The sequence below is a fragment of the Ammospiza nelsoni genome, chromosome 6 (genome assembly GCF_027579445.1).
Source record: "Ammospiza nelsoni isolate bAmmNel1 chromosome 6, bAmmNel1.pri, whole genome shotgun sequence".
Taxonomy (NCBI): domain Eukaryota; kingdom Metazoa; phylum Chordata; class Aves; order Passeriformes; family Passerellidae; genus Ammospiza; species Ammospiza nelsoni.
Genome location: NC_080638.1, coordinates 49,936,861 through 49,951,047, shown reverse-complemented (window position 1 = coordinate 49,951,047; position 14,187 = coordinate 49,936,861). Strand labels below are relative to the sequence as shown.

The following is a 14,187-nucleotide window of genomic DNA, read 5'->3' as shown; positions in this document are numbered from 1 at the left end:
TATTCACACTTGTGGTAGCAGTCTGTTCCCCTCTTTACAAACAAAACCACAGTAACTAAAGTCCACCAGACAGAATGGGAGCTACTCAAATATCAACTCTGTAAGGGAGTGGTAATTAGAGAAGGTTCTCAGTGGAAGACAAGACAAGGAAGAAGATCGAGGGAGCTATGGACCAGTCAATGTAACTATAGTCATGTGGAATGCTGTGGACAAAGTCCTTGTGGCAATGGTTTTTAGGTCCATAAATAAAAGGGGGTTGGCAGAAACCAAGTTTTACTGAGGGATTTTTATCTCTGGTGTCATGAAGTGGTTGACTATGAAAAACAGTGAATGTCATTTACTTAAGTAAAGCTTGTGATGCAATTGCCAAAGTACTACCTTAGCAGCTAAATTCTGGAGATGCAGACCACTTTGATGGATTGTCTGATAAATAAAGCCTTTCAAAGCAGTCAGATTTGAAGCATGAATGGCAGATGGTAAATGGTTCAGAGGCTGTCTGGCAGCTGGGTGTATGTGGCATTGCTTCTGGACTGTTAAGCGATCTAGCACAGTTTAACATCAGGCTGTTGTTATTTAATACCAAGCTGGGAGAGAGGGAAGTCAGTACAAGGGAGGAAAGGCAGGAGGGGGAAACCATGATAAACAGGAGGAGTAAGACAACAGTAAACTCAGGAGACATAATGGGAACCCTGGGACCTGGCAGGAAACAGCCTTGTGCATCATTACAAGCTGGAGTGACCTTTCTGGAGACCAGGTTTGTAATAAAGGACTTGGAGGTCTTCTGCTCAGAAGTTAGTTGAATGTGAGTCAGTAGTGTACCTTTACAGTGTACATCATCTTCTCTAGCATTCATACCAATACTGTGAGGTTCCACTGAAATGTGTTCAGGTTTCAATTTGCACGTTTTGATGATGTGTAAAATGTTTTGTCCCTTCAGGTACTGCGCTAGATTACCAAGTGATCCATTTACACACCTGGCTCCCAAGTGTAAGACCTGGGAACTGCCTGACCATACATTTTACTCTACTCTCTACCTGCCAATCAACTCACCTCTTCGAGCTTCAATTGTTGTAGGTATTTGGGCAAGGAAAAGCATGGAAATACATAAATATGTTGGGCTAAGAATGATCTGTGCCTTTTCTTGATTTAGTTGCACTGTTGGTAATGAAAGCTAGATTTTTCTGTACAGTACTCTCTAACTGGTTTTAGATCACTGTCTGTTTTTGTTATAATTCTTTTTTCATCAGTTACTTGTTATGCCAAAGGCAAAAATATTTAGATATTCTCCCCTGTACATTGTTGTTTCATGCACTTGTCCTTTATTGGTTTTGATCAGTAGTATAGTTGAGTTCTTGTAATTTTGGTTTCTATGGAAAAACAAGCCTGAATATCTTCACAAAACTGCCATCAATGTGGTTTTTACAAAAATTTTGCTTGCTTGAAATGTTTGTGTTACACTAAACACAATAAGTAACTTGCTAGTAAACCGCAGTTTTTACAAAGTGTTTAAATGTTTATAGGGCCCTCCAATGAGTTGTGCAAGACTGGCTGAGAGAGTTGTCGCTCTTATATGCTGTGAAAAACTGCACAAAATTGGTAAGAACTAGAAAAACAAACTCTTTGTTAAAGTGTATTTTATAGATGAGAAGTTGCATATGATATGGATGTTGTATATGTACATGCCCTTCTCCTGTAGCCATCTATTGCCACTTGCTTTCACTTGCCTTGTTTTGTGATGTGGTCATGTACTTAGTAATTTAGCTTACACTTGTAAGCTGAAGTAAATTTTCCAGGGAAATCTGGTTGCTTAACAAATTTCATATTAAACAGCAAAATGAATATTAGTACAAGCGACGAAGATTTGGGCATTGAGTATACTTAATAGGGAAAAAAGTCTTGTTCTGTAGAGGATACTGATTATAGTTCAGGGATCGCACCCTACAGCTGAAAGAACATGGTTTTCTATGTGAGTTGTGACAAAATGTAAAATATGCAACCCTAAATTTATTGGTTTCTCTACTGTATTCTAAGACATGGTCCAAAAATAGAACTTTGTAGTTCAGCTTTTTTATGTAGTAAGGATAATGGAGCATGTTCTTAATTGTGGAACATTTTAAAGATAATTCTGTGTTACTGTTTTTTTTTAATGAAGTATGGAAGTATTTATGTATTTTTAAGCAAAAAAGAATTTCAGGCCTGAGGTTTGTATTTTTTTTCTGAGTTAAACCATTTGAACACTGAATTCATACCAACAAATATACCCAAGAATGGCACCCTGATGGCAGCTCTACCCAGTGTTGGAAATGCACATTCAACAGCAGTGATTTACTCTTTAGAATGATAGAGAAATATAAATTTTCTCTCTTCCTTTGTATTACTCCATATGAGTGATTTTAAAGTAAGTGTGTTAGTCAGAGATCACTTTTGGGCAAAAAGAATTTTTGGATATTTTCATTAAAGAATTCAATTTTTAAATTAAATATAAGACTTTTTTTTACTAAAAATAAGCATTTGTTTTTCTGAAAATTCAGTCTTCATCACTCTTTCCGCAAAGTTGCTCTTTTGGAGCCTTGCAGTAGTCCATGTATTTTAGAACTCTACATGTGAGGTGTTTTCACAAGCAGTTTCACTACTGTGTAGTATCTGAAGGAACCAAGATTTGGTTGTTCATAATGCTATTTCTTTGTACTCTGTTGTAATATTCAGGTGAACTGGATGATCATTTGATGCCAGTTGGTAAAGAAACGGTTAAATATGAGGAGGAACTCGATTTACATGATGAAGAAGAAACCAGTGTTCCAGGAAGGCCAGGCTCTACAAAACGAAGACAGTGCTATCCTAAAGCTGTTAGTATCACTTACTGCTGTCCAGATCTCTGATCTAATACTTTATGTACTAATAAGACAGAATTGCCAACTCTTAATCTTAGCTGATCAGAAATTTTTACAAGTCTTGTATTTACTTTGATGTTCTAATTCTGTGGAAGCCTGCAGTGCTGCCTGAGTTTATGGTACCACATGCTTTGGAAACATGCCTGTAAGCTCAGAGAACATTCACTTTCTGTAGGGCTTGTTGGCAAACACTTATTTGCCTAGTGTGAAAATAACTGAGAAGAAAATAGACCTGCATTAATAATCTGTAAAATCTGTACCTTGTTACTGGCTTTCAGGACAAATAATTGAACACTAAGGATGTGCCCCGGGCTTAATACAGAAATATGTTTGGGGGTTTTTTTGGATGCCTGGTTTACTGGTTGAACACAGAATTTCATATTTCCTGGTTTAAATCTTAGAATATCAAATAAGTGTACCTGTATTTTTTTATTACTTTTAAAGTAGTTCTAAATATTATAATTTATAATATTATACTTGATCTGTTGAAAGAAAGTACAGCTCTGTGTTAAGTAATGTATTCACAGTCTGTTGCAACAAGTTTCAACTACACCAGCTTGTAAAATTGGACTTCTTAAATGGTATTTGGGGGGGAATTGGAAATACTTTAGGAGAAAATGGAGAAAATAAGCTTTGTAAGAGTATTTTGCAACTACTCTGGAACCTTCCTTTTTCCTCTGCAGTTGTTACAGGTTCTGTCTAAGGTCCTTTGAATAGGACAGGTAACTCATAGAATCTGATAATCTTTGCATTTCACAAAGATGCACAGTTTGCATTTTTGCACAGTATTTCTTGTTACAAATGCTTTTCTCTGTCCTTTTACCTCACCAGTGATTGGAGTTGGGGTGATTCATAAAATGCAAGATTATGATGTCTCATTCAGAGGAGTTGATTTGTCAAGTGATGCATCATTCTTTCTCAGTTATTTCTTTTTTAATAGGGAATCTAAGAATACTTTCCTTTGCCTTTGTCCCAGCTTCTCACATCTGGAAAAGAAGCTTTGGCGAATGTTTAAGGTCTGCAAGATCCTCTTGGGTTTAATGTAGTTATTAAATTTATGAGTAATTTTCCATTAAGCCAAGGCCATAGTTTTACTGCAGTGTAACTTTAAAATCCAGGACTACATGTATTGCACTTTACTTTTAGATAAACAGGAGGATAATTTTGAGACCTGCAAAGTAATGAGCTTCTACCAAACATGAAGCATGGTTTCTTAACGTCCATGACAAATATGAGCAGCAGAATTAAAAGTGCTTGTGGCTGTTGCAAGTATTCACATCTGCCAGCTAGAATTGTAATGAGAGAACTCATATAGTGTAGTACCTGGATGAAAGGGCAGTGTATTGAATTTTGCTTGTGTCTTTGTCCCAAGTGTATCAAAACATTTTTGATACTTTAAAATAATTCTGCTGGAAAAAGAATCTGTGTTAATGAAGATGTAAGTTCAGTCAAGCTTTTTTTTTTCCTGAGTATGTACACTTTCCTTCTTTTTCCTGTTCTACTGTTAAGTTTCAAAGGTCTTGGACATAAAATGTGCTCTAGTGTTGCTGGTTAAATGCAGACATTTGCATCAAAGCTTGTTTCAATCTGCCTGAAGTGAGAAAAGGCATGTTTTGCCTCCATCCACTACTGCAGAAAGGAAGGTTCTAAGCATACCTGAAAGCAGGATTAAAATACAAGCAAGCTTAAATGGTGTGATCCAAAGCCATAATACAACTTTATAAAAGAGGAAGGAAAGAGAAAATAGCAAAGTAGGAGAATGCCCAGAATAATTATGAGAAGCACGGGAAAGGGGCTGCCACTACCCTGGTGCTGGCTTACAGAGTGTGATGTGTCTCTCTGGTGAAGTCCCTCCCAGAGCCACAGCAGCAGGACCAGCACGGGGGGGAAGGGGGCACAAGGAACCAGCACCTTACCTTAGCAATCTTTTGAGGCTGCATGTGTCCAAATGCACTTACCACCTATATACCTATTTGAGGGAATGATTCCATGTGAAGAGGCATCTTCAACTTTGGGGGCAGACACTTGAGCTCTAGTATCGACTTGAAAAGTTACAGGAACTTTATGGGGACTGATAGGACAGGTTGTTAGTAATTCTCCTTTAGAATTTTTGGTAAGTCGTCTTATGAAAACCCAGCTCACCTACTGAGGACAAAGGAAATCTCATGGCTGTTATGCCAGGCTGCTGGCCAAACATTTTTGCTTAAGAAGGAAAACACTACTTGAGCCCAGAAAAATTTTTTTTTGTTCCTTATTTTTAACAGTGTGTTTCCAAATAAACCTAAGAGGACTTATTCAGAGAAAAACAACTAGGTGGACTTTGCTGATTTTTGTCATGTTAATGTTTTAATTTTTTTTTTTTTTCAGATTCCAGAGTGTTTGAGGGATAGTTATCCCAAACCTGATCAGCCCTGTTACTTGTATGTAATAGGAATGGTGTTAACGACTCCTCTACCTGATGAGCTCAACTTCAGGAGACGAAAGCTATATCCTCCTGAGGATACTACAAGATGTTTTGGCATATTGACAGCCAAACCTATACCTCAAGTAAGGAACTGTTTCCTTGTTCTGCATGCCTTGCAACCTGTTATTTTCCATATATACTTACTCCCCACCCAACAGAGTGAAGAGTTGGAAATGACCATAAATTATGCTTGTATCAAGTAATCCTCAGAAAGTAAGCAACACTGTCCATCCAGTCAAGTCACCACTTCTTTTTCTGCCTTTAGAGATGGAATCATCTATTTTTGCCAAACTTTTGGTTTAGAAATTTAGTATTTAGCATTGGCAAATCCAAAATTTCTCTCCTTTCTTGTATGAGATATGATAGGAGTAGACATACCAGCTATGGAGGTGGCCTGCACTGTACTACCTTATCTATACAAAAGCTAAGGTAACAAATTCTCTCAGCATTCCTAGTCTGCAGCAGCAGCAGAAAAAGTGGGCTATGTTAGTTGAAATTGGCATCTCTTGCTTCAGAAATTTTTTAGTAGGCATTTTCTCATGGTGAGACTCAGCTGAAGATGATTTTTTTAAATGGTGTTTTCTGCTGTCCACATAAGAAGATGTTACAGGAATATTCCTGGCTTTCACATTTCTCACTTTATAATTGAAAATACTTCCTTTTCTGCTTAGCTTTAATAAAGAGAAGAACTGTAAAACACAAGGAGAACTATTGAGAAAACCAATTCAGTCATTCTTTAACCTTCAGAGTCTCATCTGTAATTGAAGGATCATCGCAGTTCAAAATTCTGATCCTGTTTGTTCCCATTTGCTGTAGAGTCAGTCAAGCATTACCTCAGAATCCGCACTAAGCAGACAGTACTCTGTAAAGGAATCCCACTTTGGATTCTCTTTTGTGATTTCTTTCAATTTTGTTCTTGTTTAGATTCCTCACTTTCCTGTGTATACTCGCTCTGGAGAGGTTACAATATCCATTGAACTTAAGAAATCTGGTTTTACTCTGTCTCTGCAAATGCTTGAGCTGATAACACGACTCCACCAGTACATTTTTTCACATATTCTTCGTCTTGAGAAACCTGCACTAGAGTTCAAACCTACAGAAGCTGATTCAGCCTATTGTGTTCTACCTCTAAATGTTGGTAAGAACAGAAATTTTAGAATTTACAGCTTGTCAGAAAAGTTCAGCCTAGAAAACTGAATTATGCATTTTCCTTTTTAAGTTGATGACTCCAGCACTTTGGACATTGACTTTAAGTTTATGGAAGACATTGAGAAATCTGAGGCACGTACAGGCATTCCCAGTACACAATATACAAAAGAAATGCCTTTTATTTTCAAGTTAGAAGATTACCAGGATGCAGTTATCATTCCACGGTGAGTATTCTACATAGTGTAGGTGTGTACCTGTTGTATTTATACAAATACTTGTAATAAGGGCATGTTAGTAGTATCTGCAGCAGAATTGCTTTTAAAGAACTGTATGCTGTTAGTCTGAAGGTATGTGGTAGCATTTCAAATAATTTAAAGATTTTTAAATCAGTAGTTAATCTTATATTAGTAGGATATTAGTAGGATATCCACAAAAAAATGTTGCCACAGTCTGGCTTTAATATTAATATTCTGCCTGTAATGCAAGAACTTCACTGTCCTTGAAAGGCTTGTGAATTTACCTTGTTATGTATTTAAGGTTTTGTATTTTAACTTTATTTAGGGGATGACTTGGTTAAAATGCCAGTTTAGACATGCGGTAGTACAGTATTTGTATGTAGAGGAACTCAGAGGAATTCTACTGATGCAGAATATCACATTGGAGACCAGATGCTAAAAATCCAAATTATCAAACTTTATTGTTAGGTGTTCTGAATTAAGAAATTATCATTTTCAGCATTACTGTTGTCCAGAGCTTGATTTTGTATTACATACTGAAGACCTAAATCCTCCATTTAATTTAAATGTTTATCTTGTAGAGGAAATTTCACAGATTATAGATTGACTTTATTCATCTTTGTCTTAAAGCACATTTCTCATTTAGCATTTGAGTTAGGTTGATAAGCGTTTTCTACAACAAAAAGAACCCTCATTAACCAAAAAACTCTAGTGCACTGTTCAACTGTTAATCTCTTGATTATGTTAGAACATGAAGAACTTAACAAAAGCTTTAATGCCAAAATATTATTTTTTTAGATACCGAAATTTTGATCAGCCTCATCGATTCTACGTAGCTGATGTATACACTGATCTTACTCCACTGAGTAAATTCCCTTCCCCTGAATATGAAACTTTTGCTGAATATTATAAAACAAAGTATAATCTTGACCTTACCAATCTTAACCAGCCACTGCTGGATGTGGACCACACATCTTCGAGGTAACAACAGTCATATTTTGTGTCTGATGTTTGTAGTTTGACAGTAAAGTGCCTTTTTTTTTCTTTAAAATATGGGATAAAGCTGAGGATTTGTGTCTTCCAAAATAGTTGCTGGTTTGTTTTTTTTTTATTGAGAGATACTTAACTTGTGTAACAAGAACCATTAATTGAATCTGGTTTTTACCAGAGATAATGGTGCTGTCACTTCACAGTGCTTTGAAGTTGAATGCTAAGAAACTTAAGAAAATTTAGGCTAGAAAGTTCTAGTCATTAATTATGTACTTACACCACAGTATTTTCACATGGTTTTTAGACTTAATCTTTTGACTCCTCGCCATTTGAATCAGAAGGGAAAAGCACTTCCACTAAGCAGTGCTGAGAAGAGGAAAGCAAAGTGGGAAAGTTTGCAGAATAAACAGGTAAAATAGAAGCATCGAATTCAAGTGGACTCTCTTAATAGTTGTCTGATGGCTACCTTTACCAGGAATATTCTTTTCTTCCCCCTCCTCTCCCAGATACTGGTTCCTGAGCTCTGTGCTATACATCCTATTCCAGCATCGTTGTGGAGAAAAGCAGTTTGCCTCCCCAGCATCCTTTACCGCCTGCACTGCCTTTTGACAGCAGAGGAACTGAGAGCTCAAACAGCCACTGATGCTGGTGTAGGGGTTAAATCACTTCCTGCAGATTTCAGGCATGTATTTTCTCAATAGGTATTTTTCAGTATGATCTGTAATTTGCAAGGTGGAAACAACTATTACTGTATGGTTTATGAAACTGGCAACTCTTGTTTAACTCATAGCACTTTTCAGTGAAACACAGTTGAAAAATATTTGCTTGTGAGAAATGAAGTTACATGTTGCAGTCTCTGTTCTTTTCAAAAGGCTGTGGCTTTTTTAAAACGTGTATGTGCATGTAGAGTCTTCTTGTCTTCTGCTAATATTTTTTGTTAACAAATCTCCTGTTTATCTTTACAGATATCCTAACTTGGACTTTGGATGGAAAAAGTCTATTGACAGCAAGTCCTTCATCTCTCTTCCTAACTCCTCTGTAGTAGAGAATGAAAATTACTGTAAGCACAGCACAATTGTAGTCCCTGAAAATGCTGCACATCAAGGTGCTAATAGAACCTCTTCTGCAGAAAACCATGACCAAATGTCTGTGAGTTACAGAACATTGCTCAATGAGTCACCCAGTAAACTCCAAATTGATGTCTCGGTAGAACTTGCAGCAATTAATGGTGTTTCTTATAATAAAAATCTTGCCAATGGCAATTGTGATTTAGTTAACAGAGACTTTTGCCAAGGAAATCAGCTGAATTACTGCAGGCAGGACATACCTGTACAACCAACTACCTCATATCCCATTCAGAATTTATACAACAGTGAGAACCAGCCCAAGCCCAGCAATGAATGTACTCTACCGAGTAATAAATACCTTGATGGAAATGCTAACAGATCTACCTCAGATGGATGCCCCATAATGGCAGTGACCACCAGTACTTCAAAAGCTATTAATCTTTCAAAAGACAGAGCAGATTCTGAAAAGAGCCCTTGCAGTGGGTACTCCTCAAAAACTCTCGGTCCTAATCCTGGTCTCATTCTTCAAGCTTTGACTCTCTCAAATGCTAGTGATGGGTTTAACCTGGAGCGGCTAGAGATGCTTGGTGATTCATTTTTAAAGCATGCCATCACTACATACTTGTTTTGCACTTACCCTGATGCTCACGAGGGACGGCTGTCATACATGAGAAGCAAAAAAGTGAGTAGAAACAATCCATTCATACTGTGTAAAAGGCATGCTGTAACAAGCCATATAAATTACATTTTCGCTGGAAGGTTGAATGGGAGCAGGTTGATTTAATTCCACAGCTTTGTTCATTATACATTGAGTAGCATGCACATCAGAATAAAAATTCAGGTCTGTGGGCTTCATGTTGCCGTAACTATGATTGATTGAAACTGTTTTCTGCAGTTCAGTTTGAAATATGAACCATCTGATTACAAATTGAGTGAAACTAAAAGTTCTGGATTAGTGAGAACATGTGGTGCACTGAACTTCTAGAGCTGTATTGAATAGAAGCTCTTAAACAGCAATGCTTGAATGAAGGATTGAATTAGCAGCATAGAGCCTTAGTTTGCTTCTTTACTTGAACTTTCCTTTGTTTCCTCAAGAAGAAACTTCTCTTGAAATTTTTAGTGTCTTACTTAAAAATGAAACAACAAAGAAATCTTACAGAACTGTTGCAAAATAAAACTTGTGGAAGTATTTTAGAGTAAATGTAAACAGTAGGGAGCAGAGTCTTTATGTTCTGCTGCTGCTAGAAATATTCACCATAAAAACTTTTCTTTGTTTTTTCTTCCAAATGAATGTGATAATTTCAATTAAATGCCAGAGCATTGACTATTGACCTCTAATAAAATGCATCACTCCGAAAATGAAATTATTGTATAATTTTATCTTGGAAAATAAGGAGGGCTAAATAAGTTGCACTGTTCAAATAAAAGTATTCAAATAAACTTGAATACTTGAGTATTCAAGTTCAAATTTCAAGAGTTTAAAACATGCAAAGTGCATTTAAAAAGAGAAAAAAAGATCAATGGTTGTTAGTTAAAAAAGAAAAGGAAATATATTTGTATCTGAGAATGCTTTTTTCCCTTCCCTTTAAAATACTTATAATCATTTTAGAGGCTATTAAAATAACATCTGGATTATGACTCAATAAGTGTTATATGGAACTGTTTTAACACTTTTTACTGCCAAGGTTTAGGTCAATCTACCTATAAATAAAATTTTTCATTCCAAATGTAGTCTGAATGATGATTATTTATGCTGGTAATAAATGACACTTGTACAGGTTCTATTTACTATTATTTTAAAAGTAGCAATCAGTTTGTTTTGTGAGGAGAATGTAATATATTAAATTTCTTTAACTGAAACAGTTGCACCTAATATGCTTGGCCTCAGGAAAAAAAAGAAAGGAAGATGTGTATCTTGCTTTGAGTGGGTTCTACTGTATTACAAAAACTGAACCCCCTTTTAAGAGGTGGAGAAAATGCATAATAATATAAGATCCAGGTTGACTCATAACACTTTTTTGGTCCTTTTGCCTTTTAGCCTATTTATGTATATGTATGTCCAAAGGTTTATCAGAATGTTCTTCTTAAAGGTCAGCAACTGTAACTTGTATCGCCTTGGAAAAAAGAAAGGACTGCCAAGTCGCATGGTGGTGTCGATTTTTGATCCCCCGGTCAATTGGCTTCCTCCTGGTTACATAGTAAATCAGGACAAGAGCAACACTGACAAGTGGGAGAAAGATGAAATGGTAAGAATTTATTTAACTGTGTTGACAAGTAATCTTTTGTGTGTCTGTATTCTTTTGGCCCTACCTCATCCCACCACCCCCAGTTACTTTGCTGTTCTCAGCAAAGAGAAGGTAAATCCAAATTTCCAAAACTTCTCTGTATGAAAATTAGAGGAAAACTGATTCTAACCAGAACCTGAAGTAAGGAAATTTATTACACATCATCCAGTATTGAGTGTAGGTATTAAGGGAGAAGCAGAGAAGAAAAGCTTTTCTGCTGATATTTAGTCTGCTCCCAGGAATTTTTCAGAAGTTTCTGTTGGAAATTTTAAGTGATATTACCACACTGCTTTAGCTGTAATATGTTCAGGCAGAACACTGTCTGCTTTTTAATAATGAGTTCACCTTTATAGAATATATGAAAAAGAGTTGATGTTTTTCATAGTGCTGAGGCGGATTGAAGAGTAGAACTCCCTTGAGATAATGTTCAATATTGATGGCTAGTGGCTGCACCATGGGTATGACTGAGAGCTGCTTCTCAGGTCAAATACAGTGCTGGCTTAAGCTCTCTCACTGTCTGACATCCTCACTGTCTTGTCAAACTCTTCACAGTGAGAAATCTTACTGAGGAAAGGTTCACACTATTTTCTGACATTCTAGGAGTAGGAGGACATGTTCACATATACCAGTGATCACAGAGTCAGTAATCAGTAACATGACCTTGAAGTATTTCAGACTGGTTTGGAGCTCAGGGGAAGGAGGTGCAAGGACATCTTTCATTTTCCCAGTTCTGAAGACCACACTCAGGCTCTAGAACCACCAGAGGGCACATGAGAGTACTGTTAGGTGGATGTGCTGTGCAAATAAATGTTTATTGCACAATAAACCTGATTATTGTGGTTCTGTACTGTGCCAAGATTTCATTTCAAAGAGACTTCCTGCTGTACCTTTCTGGCAAATGAGATAGTACGTTTGGGACTGGAGCTAATTGTTGGTTTCTAGAAGGTTTCAGTTTTCCACAAGTTTCAGTGGCTGCTTCCACTGTGATAATTGTCACTGTTTATTTGTAAATAAAACGTATGATTTCAGACAAAAGTGCAGAGAGTGACACAACTAAATAGTGGGGGTAGGGGTTTGTGCCAAGTAGATATTTTGCTTTTCTGGTTGTAAATTTCATTCTCCATCCATGGGCTGATTATCTATAATTGAAAATAGAGATCTCATTATGACAAATTATTACTGAAACATAGTAGTCAAATGTTAGTATTTATCAAGCTTTATTAAGGGGAAGAACCTTTCTTCATTCATTTTATCAAATGGCCGATTTACAAAAGAGCATTAAAAAAGCACTTAACCTGTATTTTGCGTCACCTTTGAATTGGCAATAACTTCCTGAAAATTAGTCAGGTATTATTTAAGAAAAAAATCATTCTTCGGGGGTTCATAGTTGATTTTTTTAAAAAATGCTAATGACAAAAGAATTAATGATCAGAATTGCTTTCTATTTCCTTTAGCCATTGCTCATCCTTATCCCTTAGAATATTTTTCTAATGTACAAGAAATAATGTACAGACAATGTTAAGATAGTTCATGTAGCTGTCCTGCTACTTACAATTTCATTTTAATAAACTTGTGAATGAAACCACAGTAAAAATTTATAATTTATAATTTGTTCCATTTTTGTAAAAACAGATGCCAAAATCTGTTTTGGAGCATCCATATAGATGTGTCTCATTCAGAGATACATCTATTTTATTTCAGTAGTAAATGTGATGGGTGGTGTGTAACAAGAAAAAAGCAGCACTTGTCCTTGTTGGGACTGGTTAAATTCTTATTTTAAGTTTTATATTACTGCAAGTATCTATAATAACTATCTCAAATCCAGTTTTGATGTCTCTTTCTGAGCAGTTTAAGTTACAGAAGTCCCTGCTGTGTGTGTGAGAGATAAAGAATTGCAGCAGCAGGAATTCTTTCAGTAGAATGTCTAAACTAAGAACTTACATAGCCACTTTTTTTACCTCCCCTCTGATAACTAAACCTGACTAAGCCTGGTCCATCCCAGTGAAGAACACTGAGATCTGTTTGATCCTTAGGCAGTTTTAAGTGCTGCCCAGTGCCCCCTACAGCTGCCACCCATCCACACCTCTGGATGGGTGTGCATTTTGCCCAAAGGGTAAAATCCCCCCGTGGCAGCATCTGGTTCACACATTTGCAAGATTGGTGACTGAGCCCTGCAATATGACATGCATAGGTTCAGGGCAGATAGAGGCTGTTTTGCTTGATCCAAAATAGTGTTGGTTTTCAGAACCCAGTCCAGGAAAGTGCTTTGAATCTGATCTTGCTCCTATCAAATTCAGTGGCAGAATTCCTGCTGACATCAGTGCTGCTGTGTTGAGCCTGTTAATAGTCCTTTTGATGTTAGGGAGACTACCAGTGCATTTAGCTCAGCACATTTAAGTGCTTTCCTGGATAGAGGCCATGACAAATTGTAAAGAATTATATAGTTTGGGAATATTTGTGTTCAAGTTTTAATTTATGTCAGTCCATACCAATTTGTTCATTATGAGGAGGGAAAAGACATAATATGTCATTGATTTTGCTGTTGGGGGTGTATATGTAAGTATTAGAAAATTGATGACCATTTTTGCCTTCTCTTTTATTAGTTAGGGCTAGAAGTATAGCTTGTGAAAAAAAACCAAAAAACTCAAGAAAGCCCCACTGAATTAATTTTCTGTGTAGAAAGATGTAGGAAAAAATCTTCAAAATTGCATTGAAGATTTGCGTACGTTTGTAATAGCCTTACTTAGCAGCTTGAGAGAAGGATGCATCCAGAACTTTCTTATATTTCCTAAAATTTGTTAATTTAGAATTTTCTGTTGTTTACTTTGGTGTGCAAGTGTACAGTGTTTAGTGGATATAAAATTCATTGTGTGTCCCTAACATTCAAGTACAAGCACAGGTTCCCACAAAATGCAGCATGTGCTGTGTGTAGAACATGCACTGCTGTAGGTTAGTAACAAATAGTTTGTATTCCAGGACAATTATTCCAGTCCTTGTTTTGTGCATCTGATTAGACAATGTACTTAGGAACATAAAAAAGCAGTGTTACAATTAGGAGATACTTCTCAAATCCTGCTTTTCTGATCTTTCTGCAGTAAAAGTGTC

General features: G+C 36.6%; 1 protein-coding gene across 3 annotated transcripts in view; it reads left to right on the top strand.

Moving 5' to 3' along the window:
• DICER1 (dicer 1, ribonuclease III) overlaps window positions 1-14,187 on the top strand; it is a 63,061-nt gene that overhangs the window by 37,469 nt on the left and 11,405 nt on the right. For 2 of the 3 annotated variants that reach the window (XM_059473484.1, XM_059473485.1), the window contains 11 exons: window positions 938-1,070; window positions 1,521-1,596; window positions 2,707-2,846; window positions 5,259-5,438; window positions 6,280-6,493; window positions 6,575-6,728; window positions 7,539-7,721; window positions 8,035-8,140; window positions 8,237-8,412; window positions 8,696-9,479; window positions 10,888-11,043. In XM_059473484.1, the coding sequence (XP_059329467.1) occupies window positions 938-1,070; window positions 1,521-1,596; window positions 2,707-2,846; window positions 5,259-5,438; window positions 6,280-6,493; window positions 6,575-6,728; window positions 7,539-7,721; window positions 8,035-8,140; window positions 8,237-8,412; window positions 8,696-9,479; window positions 10,888-11,043 (2,302 nt within the window). Of the gene's footprint in view, window positions 1-937; window positions 1,071-1,520; window positions 1,597-2,706; window positions 2,847-5,258; window positions 5,439-6,279; window positions 6,494-6,574; window positions 6,729-7,538; window positions 7,727-8,034; window positions 8,141-8,236; window positions 8,413-8,695; window positions 9,480-10,887; window positions 11,044-14,187 lie in introns of those variants that run through there. The other variant, XM_059473486.1, reaches the window with a different exon arrangement.